At 63.4% G+C, this 23,882-nt stretch overlaps 2 protein-coding genes across 2 annotated transcripts; both read right to left on the bottom strand.

Moving 5' to 3' along the window:
• Positions 1 to 423: 423 nt before the first annotated feature.
• On the bottom strand, positions 424 to 7,886 carry CACNG7 (calcium voltage-gated channel auxiliary subunit gamma 7). Its single transcript, XM_030474346.1, has 6 exons — positions 7,081 to 7,886; positions 5,407 to 5,607; positions 4,862 to 4,948; positions 3,392 to 3,532; positions 2,534 to 2,679; positions 424 to 1,851 (listed from the first exon to the last, which is right to left on the bottom strand). Exons 2-6 carry the CDS (start codon positions 5,600 to 5,602, stop codon positions 1,594 to 1,596), a joined length of 828 nt encoding a protein of 275 aa, XP_030330206.1. The 5' UTR covers positions 5,603 to 5,607; positions 7,081 to 7,886; the 3' UTR covers positions 424 to 1,593.
• A 594-nt stretch (positions 7,887 to 8,480) lies between these two features.
• PRKCG (protein kinase C gamma) lies at positions 8,481 to 23,776 on the bottom strand. The gene is given in 20 exon segments (XM_030474343.1): positions 8,481 to 9,281; positions 10,552 to 10,650; positions 10,652 to 10,693; positions 10,807 to 10,914; positions 11,734 to 11,814; positions 12,680 to 12,818; positions 12,910 to 12,972; positions 13,647 to 13,738; positions 14,304 to 14,477; positions 15,719 to 15,865; positions 16,294 to 16,323; positions 16,414 to 16,501; positions 17,807 to 17,941; positions 19,101 to 19,257; positions 19,971 to 20,102; positions 20,428 to 20,539; positions 21,110 to 21,192; positions 21,818 to 21,849; positions 22,356 to 22,545; positions 23,684 to 23,776. Coding segments are annotated over 19 exon segments (2,061 nt in total). The 5' UTR covers positions 22,520 to 22,545; positions 23,684 to 23,776; the 3' UTR covers positions 8,481 to 9,098.
• Positions 23,777 to 23,882: the final 106 nt, after the last annotated feature.

Below are 23,882 nucleotides of genomic sequence, written 5' to 3'. Positions count from 1 at the left end.
CCCCCCAATTGTGCCCCATTGCCCCCAATCACCACTCAGCCCCCAATTGCCCCCCAAGTGCCCCCATTACCCCTCTTTGGCCCAGCCCCTAATTGCCCCCCATTCCCTTATTGCCCCCCCAAGTGCCCCCATTACCCCCCAGAGACCCCCCATTGCTCCCCAAGCCCCTAAGTGCCCCCCAAGCTCCACCATTGCCTCCCAGCCCCTAATTGCCCCCCAGTTCCTTATTGCCCCCAAGTGCCCCATTGCCCCCCCACCCCCTAATTGCCCCCATAGCCCCTAATTATCACCCCAAACTCCTAATTGCCCCCCAATTCCCCCCCCCATTGCTCCCCATTACCCCCGCAGAGGGGTCTATATGGGCTATGGGGGTACTTGGGGGTCCGGGGGGGGGGGTCACACACACACACACACACACGGGGGGGGGGGGTAGTTTGAAATCCTTTATTGAGGTCTCATCGATCCCTATTTACATATCACACAGCGGGGGGGGGCAACACCCCCCCCTTATAATGGGGGGTCAATGCCCCCCCATACCCCCCCCATTGACCCCCATTTTGGGGGTGTTCAGCCCATCCCCCCCCCCATTCCCCCCCCCTCTATTGTGGGTTTGGGGGGGGGGAAGCTACATATTGAAGCTGTTTATTGCCACAGGTAGTGGGGGCCCCCCCATTGCTTTGGGCCCCCCCCATTGCTTTGGGCCCCCCCATTGCTCTATGACCCCCCCATTGCTTTGGGACCCCCCCATCACCCCCATTGGGGTCAATGGGGACACAGTAAAGATGGCGGCCGAGCCACGTCCCGCCTGCCATTGGCCATGGGTGCTGAGACAAGATGGCCGCCAGGTCATATCCTGCCCCTTGCTGGCTGTGGTGGCAGGACAAGATGGCCGCTCAAGCCCTTGCTTGTTCCTCATTGGCCATCTCTGGCAGGAGAAGATGGCCGCTGCAACCTCATTGGCTATGGCAGCCAGACAAGATGGCCGCCAAGCTGTGTCCCGGCCACCATTGGCCATTGTTGATGGGATAAGATGGCCGCCAAGTCGTGTCTCGCCCATCATTGCCCCTTTGCCCCCATCGCCCCATTGCCCCATTGCCCCATTGCCCCCATTGCCCCATTGCCCTATTGCCCCTTTGCCCCCATTGCCCCATCGCCCCATTGCCCCATTGCCCCCCATTGCCTCATTGCCCCATTGCCCCCCATTGCCCCCATTGCCCCATTGCCCTATTGCCCCCATTGCCCCATTGCCCCATTGCCCCCCATTGCCCCCATTGCTCCATTGCCCTATTGCCCCCATTGCCCCCATTGCCCCCATTGCCCCATTGCCCCCATTGCTCCCCACTGCCCCATTGCCCCCGTCACCCCATCACCCCATTGCCCCCATGTCCCCCATTGCCCCCATGTCCCCCCATCCATCTCCATGGTGTCCATGTCTTCCTCGTCCCCATGGTCCTCATTGTCCCCATGACCCCCATGTCCCCACATCCTCATCCCATGGACTCACACCCCACACCCCACATCCCCCACCCCACACCCCACACCCTGCACCCCCGATCCCGCACCCCCCACCCCCAGCCGGTGCCCCCGCCCCCCCTAGCAGGGGGAGGTGTTGAGGTGCCCGTGCTGGGGGTACTTGATGGCGGGGGGGTAGTTCTGGGTCATCTGGATGGACACGTCCGAGGAGGCCTCGGAGGGGCTGCGGGCGCGGGGCCAGGCGCGGGGCTGCAGGAACTGCCCCGACAGCCCCGAGCAGGCGCTGAGCCGCGGCCGCAGCAGCGCGGGGGGCGCCCGGAACAGCTCCTCCTCCGCGTAGCGCTTGGTGAACAGGTACACCGACATCACCCCGGCGCCCTGTCGCGACAGGGGGAGAGGTGAGCCGGGAACAGGGATGCAAACACCCCCGTGTCGCGATAGGTGGCGATCTGAGCCGGGAACAGTGACACCACCACCCCTCTGTTGCGATAGGCGGCGATATGAGCCGGGAACAGGGACACCAACACCCCGCTGTCGCGATAGGGGGCGAGATGAGCAGGGAACAGGGACGCAAACACCCCTCTGTCACGATAGGCGGTGATATGAGCCGAGAACAGTGACACCAACAGCACTCTGTCGCGATAGGGGGCGAGATGAACTGGAACAGGGCCGCAAACACCACCGTGTCGCTATAGGGGGCGATATGAGCTGGGAACAGGGGCACTGACATCTCCCCCATCGCAATATGAGTGGGGAACAGTGATGCCAACACCCCCCTGCTGCGATAGGCGGCGATATGAGCCGGGAACAGTGACACCGACATCACCCCATCGCGATAGAGAGTGATATGAGAGCGGAACAGACACACCAACGCCATCCCATGGCAATAGGGGGCGATATGAGAGAGGAATGGGGCACCAACATCCCCCCCATTGCGATAGGGGCCGATATGAGCGGGAAACAGGGGCACCGGCATCACCCTATCGCGATAGGGATGGCGTGTAAGGACGTGCACGCGAGGAGCATGCGGGGAAGACGCGGGCCGCGTGCGGGGCCTCACCTCCTTGAGCAGGAAGGAGGAGGCGGCGAAGGCGAAGGACCAGCCGTAGCGGTACTGGAAGTACTGCTCCGAGCCGCTCGGGCGGTTCATCACCTCGTCGTTGATGCTGGAGATGTAGAGAACCAGCCCCACCACCAGCGACAGCCCTGCGGGGACACGGGGCCCGGGGGGCACGTGTGGGGGGCCTGCGGCAGGTCTCGGGGGCAGAAATGGGGTCTCTAGGGCAGGTGTGGGGGGAGATCTGGGAGTCCAGGGGCAGACATGGGAGTCCTGGGGCAGATAGGGGGGGAGATATGGGGGTCCTGGGGCAGATATGGGGTCTCTGGGGCAGGTGTGGGGGGAGAGATGGGAGTCCTGGGGCAGACATGGGAGTCCTGGGGCAGATATGGGGGCAGATATGGGGTCTCTGGGGTAGGTGTGGGGGGAGATATGGGGGTCCTGGAGGAGGTCCGGAGCGGGATGTTCCATTGGGGACACCCCGCGGGGGGTTCAGGGCGGGATGTTCCATGGGGGTGCCCGGGGGGGGGGAGGGTCAGGGCGGGCTGTTTCATTGGGGGGGGCCAGGGCGGGCTGTTCCATGGGGGTGCCCGGGGGGGGGGTCATGGCGGGCTGTTCCATAGGGGTGCCCATGGGGGGTGTTAGGGCGGGCTGTTCCATGGGGTTGCCCATGGGGGGGTCAGGGCGGGCTGTTCCATGGGGGTGCCGGGGGGGGGTCAGGGCGGGCTGTTCCATAGGGGTGCCCATGGGGGGGGTCAGGGCGGGCTGTCCCATGGGGGTGCCGGGGGGGGTCAGGGCGGGCTGTCCCATGGGGGGGGTCAGGGGGGGCTGTCCCATGGGGGTGTCGGGGGGGTCCCTCACCCGAGAGGATGAAGAAGATGCCCGAGACGAAGGCGAGCAGCGTGCGCTGCGGCCGGATGTGCCCCACGTTGCTGATGACAAAGGCCGTGAAGACGAGGAAGAGGCTCACCATGGGGAACGGCGTGGCCGTGCGCACCGTCTCTGGGGGGGCACGCTCGGTACAGCCCCACGGAGCCCCCCCGCAGCCCCCCGGAGCCCATAGAGCCCCCCAGAGAGTCCCTATAGACACCTAGAGCCACCCAGAGCCCCCATAGAGCCCCTATAGACACCTAGAGCCACCCAGAGCCACCCATAGAGCCCCCATAGAGCCCCTATAGAGCCCCCATAGAGCCCCTATAGACACCTAGAGCCACCCAGAGCCCCCATAGAGTCCCCATAGAGCCCCTATAGACACCTAGAGCCACATAGAGACCCCATAGAGCCCCCATAGAGCCCCTATAGAGCCCCCATAGTGCCCCTATAGACACCTAGAGCCACCCAGAGCCACCCATAGAGCTCCTATAGACACCTAGAGCCACCTAGAGCCCCCATAGAGCCCCTATAGACACCTAGAGCCACCCAGAGCCCCCATAGAGTCCCCATAGAGCCCCTATAGACACCTAGAGCCACATAGAGACCCCATAGAGCCCCCATAGAGCCCCCATAGAGCCCCTAGAGCCACCTAGAGCCCCCATAGAGCCCCTATAGAGCCCCTATAGACACCTACAGCCACCCAGAGCCCCCCATAGAGCCCCTATAGAGCCCCTAGAGCCACCCAGAGTGACCCATAGAGCCCCTAGAGCCACCCAGAGCCTCCTATAGAGCCCCTATAGACACCTAGAGCCACCCAGAGCCATCCATAGAGCCCCTATAGAGCCCTGTAGCCACCCAGAGCCCCCCATAACCCCTCATAGAGCCCTAACAGAAAACTATAGGGCCCCACAGAACTTCTATAGCCACCCATAACCCTCCATAGCCGCCTACAGAGCCCTATAGACTCCCATAGCCACCCATACACCCCTATAGAGCCCTACAGAGCTATCTAGAGCCCTATAGAGCCCCTGTACACCCTATAGCCACCCATAGCCCACCCATAGAGCCCCTATAGAGCCCCTATAGCCACCCATAACCACCTACAGAGCCCCTATAGCTGCCCATAGACCCCCAAACCCCCTCATAACCCCTTGCAGTCCCCCACAGCCTCCTATAGAACACCTGTACCCCCCCCAGCCCATTGTAGAGCCCCTATAGCCCCTTATAACCCACTGTAGAGCCCCCGTAGTCCCCCATAGCTCCCTACAGAACCCTTATAGCTCCTATAGAACCCCTATAGAGCCCCTATAACCCCCTATAGAACCTCTATAACTCCCCATAGCCCACTATAGAGCCCCTATAGGCCCCTATAGAGCCCCTATAGGCCCCTATAGAGCCCCCCCAGCCCCTATAGGGCCCCATAGCCCCCATAGGCCCCCACCCCCCGGCCGCACGCACTCAGGATGTTTTCCGTGTTCTCCGTCACGAGGTTGATTTCGGGCTCCAGGAAATACTCGGAGGCGACGCAGCGCCCCTTCTCCCGCCCTGCGGGGACAGCACCCATGGGTGTCCCCATGGCACCCCATAGCTACCCACAGCTCCCATGGGTGCCCCCATGGCACCCCATAGCTACCCACAGCTCCCATGGGTGCCCCCATGGCACCCCATAGCTACCCACAGCTCCCATGGGTGCCCCACAGCACCCCATAGAGCACCCACAGCTCCCATGGGTGCCCCACAGCGCCCCACAGGCCACCCACAGCTCCCATGGGTGCTCCCACAGCACCTCATAGGGTACCCCCAGCACCTATGGGTGCCCCCCCGTGGCATCACATAGCCCATAGGGCACCCAGAGGCCCTCTATATGCCATAGGGTGCCCATGTCCCTGTGCCCCCCATAGCTGGGTGCCCATCTCCCTATGTCCCCCATGGCTGGGTGCCCCTGTCCCTATAGCCCCCATGGGTGGGTGCCCGTGCCCCCGCGCCCCGCGGCCGCGCCGTACCGGCGAAGAAGCAGACCCTCCAGAGGCCGGCGTGCAGCGCCATGCGCACCTCGGTGCTCTGGTTCTGCGGCAGCACCACCCCCTCCTCCATGTAGAGCCAGTGGTCGGTGCTGACGGCGATGCCCACCAGCAGCAGCCCGCAGGCCCCGAACACGCTGCTCAGCAGCGTCAGCGCCCGGCTGCTGCACGAGCTCATCCTGCCTGCGGGGACGGCCGCCGCGGGGGCACGGCGTGTGAGGGGATAAGGGGTACGGGGGTGGGGGGGTATAGGGGCTATAGGGGGTATAGGAGCTATAGGGGCTATAGCGGGTACAGGAGCTATAGGGGCTATAGTGAGTATAAGAGCTACAGGGGCTATAGGGGGTATAAGAGCTATAGGGGCTATACAGGGTATAGGAGCTATAAGGGGATATAGAGGGTATAGGGGCTATAAGGGGCTATAGAGGGTATAGGGGGTGTAAGGGGTATAGGGCCCATAGGGGATATAGAGGGTATAGGGGATATAGGGGACATGGGGGTATAGGGGCTATAGGGGCTATAAGGGGCTATAGAGGGTATAGGGGGTGTAAGGGGTATAGGGCCTATAAGGGGTATAGAGGGTATAGGGGCTATAGGGGACATGGGGGTATAGGGGCTATAGGGGGTATAGGGGATATAAGGGGCTATAGAGGGTATAGGGGGTGTAAGGGGTATAGGGCCTATGGGGGTATAGAGGGTATAGGGGCTATAGGGGACATGGGGGTATAGGGGCTATAGGGACTATAAGGGGCTCTAGGGGGTATAGGAGCTATAGGAGCTATAGAGGCTATAGGAGGTATAGGGACTATAAGGGTCTATAGGGGCTATAGGGGGTATAGGGGGTTATAGGCATATAGAGGAATATAGGGGGCAGCAGCCCACAGGCCCTGAACATGCTGCTCAGCAACCTCAGCACCCAGCTGCTGCACGAGCTCATCCTGCCCCTGTGGGGTGTGGGGTCTATAGGGGCTATAGGGGCTATAGGGGGTATAGGGGCTAAACGGGCTATAGGGGTAATGAGGGTTATGGGGGATATAGGGGGATAAAGGGTGTCAGGGGGGTCATGGGGCCTGTGGGGACTATGGGGGTCATGAGGGGTCAGGGGGGTCAAGGGAGGCCATGGGGGAGTTGGGGGTCGTGGGAGGCCTGTGGAGGTTATGGGGGTTCAGGGGGGATGGGGGGACAGGGGGGGTGGGGACTGGGGGGCTCTGGGGGGTGATGGGGGGTGATGGGGGCTATGGGAGGATAAAGGGGAAGGGGGTTCATGGGGCGTCGTGCGGGAGCCATGGGGAAGGATAAGGGAGGTCCTGGGGGGGGGCACTTGTGGGGCAGAGGGTCCATAAGGGGTTATAAGGGTGCAGGGGGTCCCTATGGGCACACACACACACATGTGGGCACCGAGAACACGCGTGTACAACAACACCCCCCCCACCACGGCCCATCACACGTGGGACACGCGTGTGTACGAGTGCCCCCCCCATGCCCCGGCCTTACACGCCCCACACACGCGTGTGCACACGTATGACCGTTACACGGGGCCCATTGCACACACACACCCCCCCCCATGCAGCGCCCTTGGCCCGTGCCCCTGTACATGCGTGCCCCCCAACATGCATGACCCCGCACACGCGTGACCCCGCACACGCGTGAGCTCACCCGCTCACGGCGTCGCCGGCTGCCGTGTCCCCGAGGCCGCGGGCGCCATGAGAGCGGGAAGGGCACGAGGGACGGACGGACGGACACGGGAACGGGGGGGGTGAAGGACGGACGGACACGGCGGGGGGGGGATCGATGGATGCGGGACGGAGGGAGCCGGGATGGAGGGATGCGATGGGGAGCGGGGGGGGGGGGGGGGCCAAGACAGGCGGACACGGGGTGCGGGGATGAAGGACGGACGGACACGGCTGCGGGACAGACAGACAGAGGCGGGACCCAGGGATGAAGGACAGAGGGATGGAGGGATGTGGGACAGAGGGAGGCGAAGGGGGGGGTGCGGGACGGACGGACCCGATATGGGGGGATGCGGGGACGGACAGACCCGATATGGGGGGATGCGGGGACGGACAGACACGATATGGGGGGATGCGGGGACAGACGGACACAGGATGTGATGAGGGGATGCAGGGACGGACAGACGCGATATGGAGGGATGCAGGGACGGACGGACACGGGATGGAGGGATGCGGGGACAGACGGACACGGGATGGAGGGATGCGCTGGAGGATGCAGGGGACGATATGGAGGGACGCAGGGACAGCCGGACGCGGGGTGCGATGGGGGGTGCGGGGACAGCCGGACGCGGCCGGGCTGCGCTGGCGGAGGCCGAAGAGCCGCGGGACCGGCGGCCGGAGCCGACGGACGGAGCCGACGGACGGACGCGGGGACGCAGCGAGCGGCGGCGGCCTCGTGGGGGGGGGGGGGAGGGAATGAAGGGGGAGGGGGGAGGAGGGAGGAGGAGGGGGGGGGATGATGGGGGGGGATGGGCCCCCCCTTTCCCCTCCCCCCCCCCCCGCGGCCACTGTGATGTCACGGAGCGGCCGCGCTTAAAGGGACCGCGAGCGATCGCCCCCCCCCCCGCCCCTCCCCCCTTCTCTGCCCCTCCCCCATCCTGGGGACACTCCCCCCCCCATAACACCGCCCCCCAAAGGGATTTGGGGAACCCCCCCCGATACCCCAAAATGGGACCCCCCCCATAAAGGGGGATCCAGGAATATGGGGACACCCCCCCCCACCCCCCAATACAGGGACCCACTAAGGGAGACCCCCCCCAACCCCTATAACAGGGACAGAGGAACATGGGGAGCCCCAAAAAGGGGGGCTCAGGATATTGGGGACCCCCCCAACACCCCCAAACAGGGATCCGCTAATTCGGGGACCCCCCCAAAAGGGGAGCCAGGACTTGGGGACGCCCTCCCAGTACGTTAATATGGAGCTCGCTAAAGCGGGGACCCCCCCCGCCCCCCAAACAGCGCTTCGGGGACCCCCCCATAAAGACAACGCAGGATTTTGGGGTGTCCTCCCCCCCAAAGAAGGACAAACGGACTCAGGCACCGGCTCATTCGCTTTTATACTTAAAGGCATTGGGGTGGGGGGGGGCGCGAAATTGGGGGGTTCAGTGGGTTTTGGGGGGCCCCGGCTATAAGGGGGGGTCCGCGGTGTGCAAAGCACCCCCCAGCTCATCCGGGGGGAGTCACAGCTGGGGGGGGGCCCAAAACGACAGGGGAGCCCCAAAAGGAAAAGGGGGACCCCTTAAAGTTGGGGGGGGTGAAGCTTTTGGGGGCCCCCCCCGTGGTTTGAGGGAGCGGGGGGGTAAAATGGGGGGACCCCCGGTATAGGGGGTCTGGATTCGGGGGGGCGCTAAAAGGGGGGAACCCCCAAATGATGGGGGAACCCTCAAATCAGTGCTGTGTCCTAAATAGGGATGGGGGGGAAGGCAAGGGGGGACCCCAAATAAGGGGGAACCCCAAGTTAAGGGGGTCCTAAGTAGGGGGGACCCCCCAAATCAGTGATGTTCTATAGTAGGGAATGGGGACGGAATAAAGGGGGGCCACCCCCAAATAAGGAGGATCCCCCAAATCAGTGCTGTGCTATAATAGGGAATGGGGGGGGAATAAAGGGGGGGAGCCCCCAGATGAAGGGGGGACCCCCCCAAAGGGGTCCGGGGGGGTCGGGGCTCAGACGAGGGAGCCGGGGGGGGCCGGGAGGCGCAGGTTGGGGTGCACGAAGTCGGGGTTCGTGTAGGTGAACCCCGCGAAGTCGCCTTGGTCCAGCCCGGCCAGGACCAGCTGGTCGGGGGGGGTGAGCGCGGGGGGGGCCCGCGTGAAGAACTTGTCGAAGTTCTCCCCATTGCGGCCACACTGGGGGGGGGGGACCCCAAAAATGAACCCCCCCACCCCCCGTAATGGAGCCATCCAAAGAGGGACCCCAATAATGGACCCCCCCCAATAATGGAGCCACCCAAAGAGGGGACCCCAATATTGGACCCCCCCAATAATGGAGCCACCCAAAGAGGGGACCCCAATAATGGACCCCCCCAATAATGGACCCACCCAAAGAGGGGACCCCAATAATGGACCCCCCCAATAATGGAGCCATCCGAAGAGGGAACCCCAATAATGGACCCCCCCAATAATGGAGCCATCCAAAGAGGGAACCCCAATAATGGACCCCCCCAATAATGGAGCCAACCAAAGAGGGGACCCCAATAATGGACCCCCCCAATAACAGACCCACCCAAAGAGGGGACCCCAATAACGGACCCCCCCCCAATAATGGACGCACCCAAAGATGGGACCACAAAATAGAGACCCCAAAATAGGGACCCCCAACCCCCCACCCCCACCCCCACCCCAGGCACAGCCGGGGGGGGTCCCCCCAAAATCGGGGGGGGGCACACACAGGGACAGACAAACGACCCCGGGGGGGACACACGGACAGACACAGAGAGAGAAGAGCTGGTTTAGTGCCTGAACCCCCCCACTTGGGGTTGCACCCCCCAAGGCAATGGGGGGTTATGGGGGGGGTCTGGAGGGGTTTTGGGGTGCTATGGGGCTATGGGGGGCTGTGGGAGGGTTTTTGGGGTGATGGGGTGGGCTACGAGGGGGTCCTGAAGGGGGTTGGGGCGCTATGGGGGGTCTATGGGGGGTCTATGGGGGGTTTTGGGGTGCTATGGTGGTGTACGGGGGGGTTTGGAGGTGCTATGGGGATGCTATGGGGCGCTATGGGGCGTATGGGGCACTAGGAGGGTGTGTATGGGGCACTACGGGGCACTACAGGGCACTATGGGTGGTCTATGGAGTGTCTATGGGTGTCTATGGGGTGCTAGAGGGTGTCTATGGGGCGCTACAGGGTGTCTATGGGGCCTTATGGGGTGTCTATGGGGTGTCTATGGGGCTCTATGGGGCGCTATGGGGTATCTATGGGGCGCTATGGGGCGTTATGGGGCTCTATGGGGTGCCTATGGGACGCTATGGGGTGGCTATGGGGGTCTGTGTGGCTCTATGGGGTGTCTATGGGGGGCTATGGGGGTGTCTATGGGGCTCTAAGGGGTCTATGGGGTGGCTATGGGGGTCTATGTGGCGCTATGGGGCGCTATGGGGCGCTATGGGGCGCTATGGGGCTGCTCACCGGCTGTGGGGTGAAGGGGGGGGGCAGCTCCAGCCGCTCCAGGCGCTCCCAGTCCGTGCGCCGGAAGAAGGGGTGGGAGCGAACGTCCTGCTCCCCCCCCCGGCCCCGCGCCCAGGCGCTTCCCGGGGTGCTTGGTCAGGAACTGGGGGGGCAGCGGCGGTCAGGGCCCCACAGAGACCCGCAGAGCCCCACAGAGACCCATAGAGACCCACAGAGACCCCCCCGAGACACAGGGTTTGGGGGGGCCCCTCTCACCCCTTTGCAGATGGACACGGCCTCGCGGGACAGCGACTTGGGGTACGTCACCGTCTGCTCCATGATGGACTGGAAGAGCTCGTCCTCGTCCTCCCCATCGAAGGGGGGCTGAGGCGGGGGGGTCAGCACCCCAAAAACACCCCAAACACCCCCAAAACACCCCAAAATACCCCCAAAACACCCCAAAACACCCCAAAATACCCCCAAAACACCCCAAAATACCCCAGAACACCCCCAAAACACCCCAAAATACCCCAAAAAAACCCCAAACACCCCAAAACCACCCCAAAATACCCCAAAACACCCCAAAACCACCCCAAAATACCCCAGAACACCCCCAAAACACCCCAAAATACCCCAAAAAAACCCCAAACACCCCAAAACCACCCCAAAATACCCCAAAACCACCCCAAAACCACCCCAAAATACCCCCGAAACACCCCAAAGTACCCCCAAAACACCACAAAATACCCCCAAAATACCACAAAACACCCCCAAACCACCCCAAAACACCCCAAAATACCCCAAAATACCCCCCAAACACTCCAAAACCACCCCAAAATACCCCAAAATATGCCCACAACACCCCAAAATACCCCTAAATGAGCCCAAATCACCCCAAAATACCCCAAAACACCCCCAAACCACCCCAAAACACCCCCAAAACACCCCCAAACCACCCCAAAATACCCCCAAACACCCCAAAATACCCCTAAATGATCCCATACCACCCCAAAATACCCCAAAACACCCCAAAATCAGCCCAAAACCACCCCATGATGGACTGGAAGAGCTCGTCCTCATCTTCCCCATCGAAGGGGGGCTGAGGTGGGGGGGTCAGCACCCCAAAACCACCCCAAAACACCCCAAAACCACCCCAAAACACCCCAAAACACCCCAAAACCACCCCAGCGCCCCCAGCCCCACCTGCCCCGCCAGCATCTCGTAGAGCAGCACCCCAAAAGACCACCAGTCGACCGACTTGCCATAGGGCTGGTAGGCGATGATCTGGGGGGGCAAAAGGGGGGGTCGTTGGGCACTGAGACCCCCAAAGCCCCTGGGACCCCCCCCCAAGGTTGGGGTTCACCCCCAAATGGTGGGGTCCCCCCAAACACTTGAGTCCCCGCAACATCTGGCTGCCCATTGACGTCTGGGTGCCCCAATACTATGGGTCCCTCCCCATTCCTGGGTGCTCCCATTCCTGGGTCCCCCCAAACCAGGGTCCCCCCAAAACCTGGGTGCCCATTGACACCGTGGTGTCCCCCCCAATGCCATGGGTACCCCCGAAATGTGGGTCCCCCCATTCCTGGATCCTCCCATTGCTGAGTCCTTCCCAGTGCTATGGGTCCCCCCAACATCTGGCTCCCCCTAACATCTGGCTGCCCATTGACCCCAACCCCTTGGGTCCCCCCAATACCAGGGTCCCCCCATTGCTGGGTCACCCCCAATGCTATGGGTCCCCCCAACATCTGGCTGCTCATTGACCCCAACCCCTTGGGTCCCACCATTGCTGGGTCCCCCCCATTGCTCTGGGTGCCCCCCATTGCTGGGTGCTCCCCATTGCTCTGGGTGCTCCCCATTGCTGGGTCCCCCCCCATTGCTCCGGGTGCCCCCCATTGCTCTGGGTGCTCCCCATTGCTGGGTCCCCCCCCATTGCTCCGGGTGCCCCCCATTGCTGGGTCCCCCCCATTGCTCTGGGTGCTCCCCATTGCTGGGTCCCCCCCCATTGCTCTGGGTCCCCCCATTGCTCCGGCTGCCCCCCATTGCTGGTTGCTCCCCATTGCTGGGTCCCCCCCCATTGCTGGGTCCCCCCATTGCTCCGGGTGCCCCCATTGCTCCGGCTGCCCCCCAGCCCCCATCGCCCCCCCGGCACCTCGGGGGCGATGTAGTCGGGGGTCCCGCAGAAGGTCCTGGTGGTGGCCCCGGGGAACATGTTCTCTTTGCACATCCCGAAGTCCGTGATCTTCACGTGGCCCTGGGCGTCCAGCATCACGTTATCCAGCTTCAGATCCCTTGGGAAGGGGGGGGGGAACGTTGGGGGGGGCCCGGACGGGCTTTGGGGTCCCCCGAGGGGGTTCAAAGCGGGTTTCGGGGGGGTCTCACCTATAGATGATGCCCTGGTTGTGCAGGAAGAAGAGGCCGATGGCGATCTCGGCCGCGTAGAACCTGGGGATGGGGGTGCGGGGGTACCCCGATGTTAGGGGGGGTCCGATGATATAAGGGGGGGTTATTGGGGTGAATGAGGGGGGGAGAAATGGGATGCTGGGGGGGTGGACAAGAGGGTTTGGGGGTCCCCGAAGGGATGTTGGGGGGGTACTGGGAGGGGATTGGGGGTCAATGAGGGGCATTTGGGGGTCAATGGGGGTTATTTGAGGGTCAATGGGGGGTATTGGGGGTGTCTTGGGGGTATCTGGGGGTCCTGGGGGGGTATTTGGGGGTCAATGGGGGGTATTTGGGGTCTATGGGGGGTATTTGGGGGTCCGGGGGGGTTATTTGGGGTCTATTGGGGGGTATTTGGGGTCAATGGGGAGTATTTGAGGGTCCCTGGGGGGGGATTTGGGGTCAATGGGGGGTATTTGGGGGTCCCTGGGGGGTTATTTGGGGGTCTATTGGGGGGCATTTTGGGGTCAATGGGGGGTATTTGGGGTCAATGGGGGGTATTTGGGGGTCAATGGGGGGTATTGGGGGTCCTGGGGGGGTATTTTGGGTCAATGGGGGGTATTTGGGGGTCAATGGGGGGTATTGGGGGTCCTGGGGGGGTATTTGGGGTCAATGGGGGGTATTGGGGGGTCCTGGGGGGGTGTTTGGGGTCAGTGGGGGGTATTTGGGGGGTCACTCACGTCGCGTGCGGCTCTTTGAACTTGCCGACCTGCTGGATGTGGTACATGAGGTCACCGCCGGTGACGTATTCCATGACGAAATAGAGGCGGTCCTGGGGGCGTGGCCAGCGGGGACACGTGACCTCCGGTGCTCCCAGTGCCCCCCCCACTGCCCCCATTGCCCCCCATTGCCCCCATTGCCCCCCATTATCCCCATTTCCCCCATTGCCCCCCATTGCCCCATTACCCCCGTTCCCCCCATTGCCCCATTGCCCCCATTGCCCCCATTGCCCCCATTGCCCCCCATTGCCCCCCATTGCCCCATTGCCCCATTGATCCCATTGCCCCCATTGCCCCCTTGCCCCCCGTTGCCCCACTGCCCCATTGCCCCCCATTGTCCCCATCACCCCCATTGTCCCCATTATCCCCATTGCCCCCATCACCCCCATTGTCCCCATTATCCCCATTGCCCCATGACCCCCATTGCCCCATTGCCCCCATTGCCCCCATTCCCCCCATCACCCCCATTGCCCCGTTTCCCCCATTGCCCCCATTGCCCCATTGCCCCATTCCCCCTGTTTCCCCCATTGCCCCATTCCCCCCATTGCCCCCCATTCACCCCCATTGCCCCATCACCCCCATCACGCCCATCGCCCCACACGGCCCCGCAGCACCCACCGTGGTCTGGAAGGTGGAGTGGAGGTGTGTGAGGAAGTGGGGCCGGGGCCCCAGCGCCAGGACGCGCCGCTCCACCATGGTGCAGGCGGCGTCGTCGTCCTGCACCACCACGTCCTTCTTCAGGATCTTGATGGCGAAGAGCTCGGCCGTGCCGCGCCGCTCGGCCAGCATCACCTGCGACGGCGCCGCGCTTGGGGAGCCCTGCCCGTTTGGGGGTCCCCTGCCCGTTTTCGGGGTCTTTTGGGTGGTTTTGGGGGTCCCACCGCCCGTTTTGGGGGTCCCACCGCCCGTTTTCGGGGTCCTTGGGGCGTTTTGGGGGTCCCACCGCCCGTTTTGGGGGTCCCACCGCCCGTTTTTGGGGTCCTTGGGGCGTTTTGGGGGGTCCCCCTGCCCGTTTTCGGGGTCTTTTGGGTGTTTTTTGGGGTCCCACCGCCCGTTTTTGCTCTCCCATCAACCATTTTCAGGGTCCCACCAACCGGTTTTGGGCTCCTTGTGCCCGTTCCTGGGGTCCCCCTGCCCGGTTTTGCGTTCCCCTTGCCCCTTTTGGGGTCCACCTGCCCATTTTGGGGGGCCCGCCACCCGTTTCTGTGTTCCCACTGCCTGGGTTTTTTATTCCGCTTGCCCATTTCGGGGTCCCTTTGCCCGTTTTCGGGGTCCTCACCCCTGTTTTTGGGGTCCCCATGCACGTTTTTGGGGTCCCCAAGCCTGTTTTGGGGTCCCTTTGCCTGTTTTTCGGTCTCATTGCCCTGTTTTTGGGGTCCCCAAGCCAGTTTTTGGGTCCCTTTGCCCATTTTCGGGGTCCCTTTGCCCGTTTTCGGGGTCCCCACGCCTGTTTTGGGGGTCCCTATGTGCGTTTTTGGGTCCCTTTGCCTGTTTTTAGGGTCCCTAAGCCTGTTTTGAGGTCCTTTTGCCTGTTTTTCACTCTCATTGCCCATTTTGGGGGTTCCCACACCCATTTTTGGGGTCCCTTTGCCGGGTTTTCGGGGTCCCTTTGCCCATTTTCGGAGTCCCCACGCCCGTTTTTGGGGTCCCCATGTGCGTTTTTGGGTCCCTTTGCCCGTTTTCGGGGTCCCTTTGCCCGTTTTTGGGTCCCTTTGCCCATTTTTGGGTCCCTTTGCCCGCTTTGGGGTCCCTTTGCCCGTTTTTGGGTCCCTTTGCCCATTTTTGGGTCCCTTTGCCCGCTTTGGGGTCCCTTTGCCCGTTTTTGGGTCCCTTTGCCCGTTTTTGGGGTCCCTTTGCCCGTTTTTGGGCCCCTTTGCCCATTTTTGGGTCCCTTTGCCCGTTTTTGGGGTCCCTTTCCCATTTTTGGGTCCCTTTGCCCGTTTTTGGGTCCCTTTGCCCGTTTTGGGGTCCCTTGCCCATTTTTGGGTCCCTCTGCCCGTTTTTGGGTCCCTCTGCCCGCTCCGGGGCCTCACCTTGCCGAAGCTGCCCTTGCCCAGCACCATGAGGAAGGTGAAGTCCCCGAGCCGCGAGCGCCCGGAGCTGAAGAAGCCCCGTTTGGGGTCCGTGGGGCTGGGGGAGGGCGAAGGCCCCGGCGACGGCACCGGCCCCCGGCGCACCTTCTGCGGGGTCACAGCAGGGGTCAGGGGGGTCATGGCAGGGGTCACTGAGGTCATGGGATGGAGTCACAGGGGTCATGGGATGGGGTCACTGAGGTCATGGGATGGGGTCATAGGGGTCATGGGATGGGTCATAGAGGTCATGGGATGGGGTCATAGGGGTACAGAGGTCACCAGGAGTCAGGTATCTCCATGGAGATAGGGGTCATAATGGGGTCAAAGAGCACCAGAGGTCACCATGGGGTCACCAAGGTGTCACCAAGGGGTCATCATGGGGTGACAAAGGGGTGACCAAGGGGTCACCGAGCATGATGGGGTCACCATGGGGTCAAAGGGGGTCACCATGGGGTCGCTATGGGATCAACAAGGGGTCACAGAGGGGTCACCAAGGGGTCACGGAGGGGTCAAAGAGCACCAGGGGTCACCGTTACCTCATAGAGCTCCAACGGGTAGTTACAAGCCTGGAAGAGATGGAGCCAAATGGGGGGGTCAATGGGGGGTCAATGGGGTCAAAGGGGGGTCAATGGGGGTCAAGGGGGGGGGGGGGTCACCTCGAACTTGGGCCGGAGGCCGCAGTCGTCGGTGTCGGCCACGGGGACGTTGTAATATTCACCCTCCTCCTGGTTCAGCAGCTTGAACCTGCGCAGGGGGGCAAGGGGGGTGATGGGGCAATGGGGGTAATGGGGGGCAATGGGGCAATGGGGCAATGGGGGCAATGGGGGGCAATGGGGCAATGGGGCAATGGGGGCAATAGGGGGCAATGGGGCAATGGGGCAATGGGGGCAATAGGGGGCAATGGGGCACTGGGGGCAATGGGGCAATGGGGCAATGGGGCAATGGGGGCAATAGGGGGCAATGGGGCACTGGGGGCAATGGGGCAATGGGGGCAATGGGGGGCAATGGAGGGCAATGGGGCAATGGGGGTAATGGGGGGCAATGGGGCAATGGGGCAATGGGGGCAATGGGGGGCAATGGGGCAATGGGGCAATGGGGCAATGGGGGCAATAGGGGGCAATGGGGCACTGGGGCAATGGGGGCAATAGGGGGCAATGGGGCACTGGGGGCAATGGGGCAATGGGGCACTGGGGGCAATGGGGGGCAATGGGGCAATGGGGCAATGGGGGCAATGGGGGGCAATGGGGCAATGGGGCAATGGGGGCAATGGGGCAATGGGGCAATGGGGCAATGGGGGCAATAGGGGGCAATGGGGCACTGGGGGCAATGGGGCAATGGGGCAATGGGGCAATGGGGGCAATAGGGGGCAATGGGGCACTGGGGGCAATGGGGCAATGGGGCAATGGGGCAATGGGGCAATAGGGGGCAATGGGGCACTGGGGGCAATGGGGCAATGGGGCAATGGGGGCAATGGGGGGCAATGGAGGGCAATGGGGCAATGGGGGTAATGGGGGGCAATGGGGCAATGGGGCAATGGGGGCAATGGGGGGCAATGGGGCAATGGGGCAATGGGGGCAATAGGGGGCAATGGGGCAATGGGGCAATGGGGGCAATAGGGGGCAATGGGGCACTGGGGGCAATGGGGCAATGGGGCAATGGGGGGCAATGGGGGGCAATGGGGCAATGGGGCAATGGGGGCAATGGGGGGCAATGGGGGCAATGGGGGGCAATGGGGGGCAATGGGGCAATGGGGCACTGGGGGCAATGGGGCAATGGGGCAATGGGGCAATGGGGGCAATAGGGGGCAATGGGGCACTGGGGGCAATGGGGCAATGGGGCACTGGGGGCAATGGGGGGCAATGGGGCAATGGGGCAATGGGGGCAATGGGGGGCAATGGGGCAATGGGGCAATGGGGGCAATAGGGGGCAATGGGGCACTGGGGGCAATGGGGCAATGGGGCACTGGGGGCAATGGGGGGCAATGGGGCAATGGGGCACTGGGGGCGCTGTGGGCGCTGGGCCCGTTGCTCGGGGTCCTCGTGCACTCACCACCCGTCCACGTGGCCCTTGAGCAGCTCGGCCACCCCGAAGCTCATGGCGCCCATGAAGTCGTTGCGGGACGTGCGGTCCCAGTCCCACACCTCCACCGAGAGGCGCCGCTCCGCGTCCCCGGGGCGCAGCGTGCTGCGGGACACGCGGGGCGCGCGTGGGGCGCATGTGGGGCGCACACGGGGCGTGGGGGACATCCTCCCGGAACCCTTGTGTCCCCCCATGGGCACCCCTGTGCACACCCACGGCGCTCTTGTGCACCCTCGTGTCACCCTCGTGTCACCCGTGTGCTCTCCTGTACCCCCACGTGACACCCACATACACCCTCATGTCACCTTCATGCACTCTTGTGTCACCCTCGTGCATGCTTGTGGACCCGTGTGCCACCCATATGTTGCCTTTGTGCACCCTCGCACCACCCTCATGCCACCCTCGTGCACTCCCATAGCACCCATGTGCACCCATGTGTCACCCTCGTCACCCTCATACATGCTTGTGCACCCGTGTATGACCCGTATGTCTCCTTTGTGCACCCTCGTGTCACCCTCGTGCCACCCTCGTGCCACCCTTGTGCCCCCCCACAGCACCCATGTACACTCATGTGTCACCCTCGTGCACCCCCCCAGCACCCATGTGCACCCATGTGTCACCCTCGTGCACCCCCCCAGCACCCATGTGCACCCATGTGTCACCCTCGTGCACCCCCACAGCACCCATGTGCACCCATGTGTCACCCTCGTGCATCCCCACAGCACCCATGTGCACCCATGTGTGACCCTTGTGCACCCCCATAGCACCCATGTGCACCCATATGTCACCCTTGTGCACCCCCACAGCACCCATATGCACCCATATGCCACCCTCGTGCATTGCCCCAGCACCCATGTGCACCCCCATAGCACCCATTGTGCACTCTCGTGTCATCCTCGTGCACCCCCACAGCACCTATGTGCAGCCCCCCAGCACCCATGTGCACCCATGTGTGACCCTCATGCACTCCCCCAGCACCTATGTGCACCCATGTGTCATCCTCGTCCCCCCCCAGCACCCATGTGCCCCCCCCAGCACCCATGTGCACCCATGTATCAACCTCGTGCACTCTCGTGTCACCCTCATACATGCTTGTGCACCCATGTGTCACCCCTATGTCCCTGTTGTGCACCCTCGTGCCACCCTCGTGCACCCCCATAGCACCCATGTGCACCCATGTGTCACCCTCATGCCCCCCCGCACCCATGTGCACCCATGTGTGACCCATGCCCCCCCCCGCGGCCCGCGCTGGCGCGGGGCTCACAAGAGGAAGGCCTCGTTCCACACGGGGTTCAGCGTCGCCTTCACCGTCCGCGTCTTCTGCTTGGAGAGGTTCTTGGGGTCCGGGATCAGCTTCAGCTTCACGTAGGGGTCCGAGAGCCCGTTGGGATCCATCGGGATCAGGTTCCGCGCCTCCCCCACTGCGGGGACACCGGGCCGTGGGGGGGGGCAGGCGGGGCGGGGGGGCCGGGGGCGGCCCGGGGGGTCCCAGGGGGTGTTTTGGGGTGTTTTGGAGCATTTTGGGGCGTTTCAGGGGCGGTTTGGGGCGTTTTGGAGCATTTTGGGGTGTTTCAGAGGAGGTTTTGGGCATTTTGGAGCATTTTGGGGAGCTTCAGGGGCGTTTTGGGGAATTTCAAGGGCGTTTGCGGCGTTTTGGAGCGTTTTGGAGCATTTTGGGGCTTTTCAGGGGCAGTTTTGGGCGTTTCAGGGGGTTTTGGAGTGTTTTGGGTGTTTCAGGGGTGTTTTGGGGCTTTTCAGGGGCAATTGGGGGGCATTTCAGGGGCGTTTTTAGGTGTTTCAGGGGCATTTTGGGGCGTTTTAGGGTGTTTCATAGCGTTTTGGGGTGGTTTTGAGTGTTTCAGAGGCGTTTTGGGGCATTTCAGGGGCGTTTTGGGGCGTTTCGGGGCATTTCAGGGGCGTTTTGGAGCATTTCGGGGTGTTTCAGAGGCGTTTCGGCGCGTTTCAGGGGCATTTTGGGGCGTTTCGCGGTGTTTCAGAGGCGTTTCGGGGCGTTTCAGGGGCGTTTTGGGGCGTTTCGGGCCATTTCAGGGGCGTTTTGGGGCGTTTCGGGGTGTTTCAGAGGCGTTTTGGGGCATTTCAGGGGCGTTTTGAGGCGTTCCGGGGCGCCCGTTACCAGTGACGTGCAGCTGCTCCCCCGGCAGCGCCTGGATGCGGAGCTGGAGGCGGCCGCGGCGCTCGGTGTGGTCGACGCCGCAGAGGCTGGGCACGCTCTGCACGCAGCGCTTGTGCACGTTCATCTCGCAGCCTGCGCGCGGGCACGCGGCTCGCACGAGGGCTCGCACGTGCCTTGCACGAGGGCTCACACGTGCCTCGCACGAGGACCCGCACGCGCCTCGCACGCGCCATCCCATGAGCATCACAAGGAGCCTCCCTCCCACGAGGCCTCGCGCGGGGTTTTGCACAAGCATCGCACGAGGCCTTGCACGAGCACCTCCACCCTGCACGTGTGCGCCAAGGCCTCGCCCCCCCCCCGCCTTGCACAAGCACCTCGCTCCCTCCAATCGCATTCACGCCCCCCCCACCTTGCACCAGCCTCCCCCCCCCCCCGCCCTCGTGCGTTGCACACTCACACGAGCACTTCATGCCCTGGTGCACGAGGCCGTAGAGCAGGGACCCGCAGTGGTCGCAGAACGTGGGGCTGCTGTAACTGTGCAGCTTGAACTTGTGCTTGTTGCGGGGGTCCTATGGGGGGGGTGCGGGGGGAGGGGGGGGCACACGCGTGTGCGACGGCCTCGCACGAGGACGGGCACGAGGACATGTGTGGCCCCAGCCCAAGAGCGGGCCAAGGACGCGCCAATGTGGGTCATGGGGGGGGGGGGGTGTCCCAATGGGGAGGAGGAATTGGGACATTGGGGGGGGGCACATACATGGTACAGTCCATCCCCCCCCCCCGGACCCCAAATACCCCCCACAGACAACAAATATCCCCCCATAGACAACAAATACCCCCCATGGACCCCAAATACCCCCCATAGACCACAAAAACCCCCCAATGGACAACAAATACCCCCCCATGGACCCCAAATAACCCCCATAGACAACAAATACCCCCCCATAGACCCCAAATACCCCCCCATGGACCCCAAATACCCCCCATAGACCACAAATACCCCCCCATAGATCACAAATACCCCCCCATGGACCCCAAATACCCCCCCTAGACCACAAATATCCCCCCATAGGACCCCAATTACCCCCCCATGGACCCCAAATGGGGCCCCCATGTCCGTGTGTCCCCCCCCATGGACTCACGTCCGTCTGTGGCCCCTTCCCGGCCCCCGGGCACTCGAAGGTGACAAACTCATGGCAGCGCTTGTGCACCACGAAGCTGCACACTATGGGGGGGGGCAAAGGGGGGGCAAAATACCCCCCCGACACCCCATAATAGCCCCAGGACCCCCCTAAATACCCCCCGATGCCCCATAATAGCCCCAGGACCCCCCTAAATACCCCCCCGACACCCCATAATAACCCCAGAACCCCCCTAAATACCTCCGATACCCCATAATAGCCCCAGGACTCCCCTAAATTCCCCCCCCGACACCCCATAATAGCCCCAGAACCCCCCTAAATACCCCCCGACACCCCATAATAGCCCCAGGACCCCCCTAAATACCCCCTCGACACCCCATAACAGCCCCAGAACCCCCCCCCACATCCCTCCACCTGTTGCTTAGCAACGGCCCCAGCTGCCCGGCAACGCTCCATGGCAACCGCTGCCCCCCCCCCCGCCAATCATCGCCCAGGCCACGCCCACACGCCCCCCCCCCCCCCGGACCCCCCCTAACGTGCTCTGGGGACCCTGGAGGCGGGGGGGGGGTAAGAGGGGTCCCATGGGCGTCCTATGGGTGCCATAGGGGGGTTGGGGGTGTCTGGGATCACCCATGGGTGCTGGGGGGGATCTGGGCGGTCCCATAGGGTCACCCATGGGTGCTGGGAGGGTCCCATGGGGGGGCTCACCCATGCACTGCAGACCCTGCTTCCCGATGCCCCTGGGGAGGAGAAGGCGCCGTCACCCCCGGGTGTCACCCGGGCCCACGGGGTCCCCATTGGGGTCCATGGGGTCCCGGCTCTGTGGGTCCCTAAGGCCCTGTCATTGGGGTCCATGGGGTTCTACAGGTTGCTGTGGGTCCCTATGGGTCTCTATGGGTTGCTGTGGGGCGCTCTATGGGGCTCTGTGGGTCCCTATGGGGCGCTGTGGGGTGCTGTGAGTCTCTGTATGGGTTGCTATGGGTCACTATGGGTCTTTATGGGTCCCTATGGGTCCCTACAGGTCTCTCTCTGTGAGTCCTTATGGGTCTGTATGGGTCTGTATGGGTCTTTATGGGTCCCTATGGGTCTCTATGGGTCTGTATGGGTCCCTATGGGTCCCTACAGGTCTCTCTCTATGAGTCCTTATGGGTCTTTATGGGTCTGTATGGGTCTGTATGGGTCCCTATGGGTCTGTATGGGTCTCTATGGGTCGCTGTGGGTCTCTATGGGGCGCCGTGGGGCTCACCAGATGAAGTCGGTGCAGTGGCTGCAGAACGTCGGCTGCTTGAAGAAGCGCGCGGTGAAGCGGTGGCTCTTCACCTCGTGAACCACCTTGTGCCGCAGCGCCCCCCGGCGGCAGAACAGCGGCCGCGCCGCCGCCCGCTCCCCCTCCGGCCCCGCCAGCGCCATCGGCCGCGGAACGACCCACGGCGGGGCTGGGGGGGCAAAGAGAGGGGCGGTGGGGCCAGGGGAGGGGGGATGGACCCACGGAGAGACCCACGGAGGTGGGGATGGACCCATGGAGGTGGGGATGGACCCATGGATGGAGGGATGGAACCACAGACAGACCCATGGGTGTGGGGATGGACCCATGGAGGTGGGGATGGACCCACCTACATGAGAATGGACCCACAGACAGACACACTGACATGGGGATGGACCCATGGAGAGACCCACGGATGTCGGGATAGACTCACAGACAGACCCATGGGTGTGGGGATGGACCCATGCATAGACCCATGGATGTGGGGATGGACCCACCTACGTGGGGATGGACCCACAGACAGACCCAGGGATGTGGGGATGGACCCACTGAGAGACCAATGGATGCAGGGATGGACCCATGGACATGGGGATGGACCCACCTACATGTGGATGGACCCACAGACAGACGCATGGACACACGGCAGGACCCACAGACAGACCCATAGACACGTGGCTGGACCCGCAGTTGCAGGGAAGGACACACGGACACACGGACAGACCCACACATGGACCCACAGCTGCAGGCACAGATGCACAGACACATGGATGGACACACAGACACATGTGCGCGCACACAGACAGACCCACAGACATGTGCATGGACCCACAGCCCCACGGATGGACCCACAGCACCACGGATGGACCCACAGATGGACCCACAGACCATGGACAGACCCACAGAGCCGCTGGGGGGGGGGGTGTCTCATGGCCACCCCCAGCCAGGGCTGAGCCCACCCACCCCTCGCCCACAGACACATGGACAGACCCATGGATGCACCCACAGATAGACCCACGGACAGACCCATAGATGGACCCACAGACCCACAGATGGACACATAGATGGACCCATGGACAGACCCACAGATGGACTCACAGACAGACCCATAGATGGATCCACAGACCCACAGATGGACCCACGGACAGACCCATAGATGGACCCATGGACAGACCCCCGGATGGACCCACGGACAGACCCACAGATGGATCCACAGATGGCCCCACGGATGGCCCCACGGACAGTCCCATAGATGGCCCCGCACCCCACGGACAGCCCCATGCTCAGCCCCATGCTCAGCCCCACGGACAGACCCGCGGATGCGCAGCTCCAGGCAGGGACCGCGCCGGGCTCGGGGCGGACCCACGGGCACGGGGGGGGGGACGGACCCACGGACCGACCTGCGGGCGCGGGACCGACGGACAGCGCGGGGGGCGTGGCCACGGGGGGCGTGGTCTGAGGGGGGGGCGTGGCCACGGGGGCGCCCCCAGCCCTGCGGCTATAGGGGCGGGG

This window comes from Strigops habroptila, unplaced genomic scaffold (assembly GCF_004027225.2).
Source record: "Strigops habroptila isolate Jane unplaced genomic scaffold, bStrHab1.2.pri NW_022045584.1_ctg1, whole genome shotgun sequence".
In the NCBI taxonomy this organism is placed as follows: domain Eukaryota; kingdom Metazoa; phylum Chordata; class Aves; order Psittaciformes; family Psittacidae; genus Strigops; species Strigops habroptila.
This window is presented reverse-complemented; position numbering and strand designations above follow the sequence as displayed.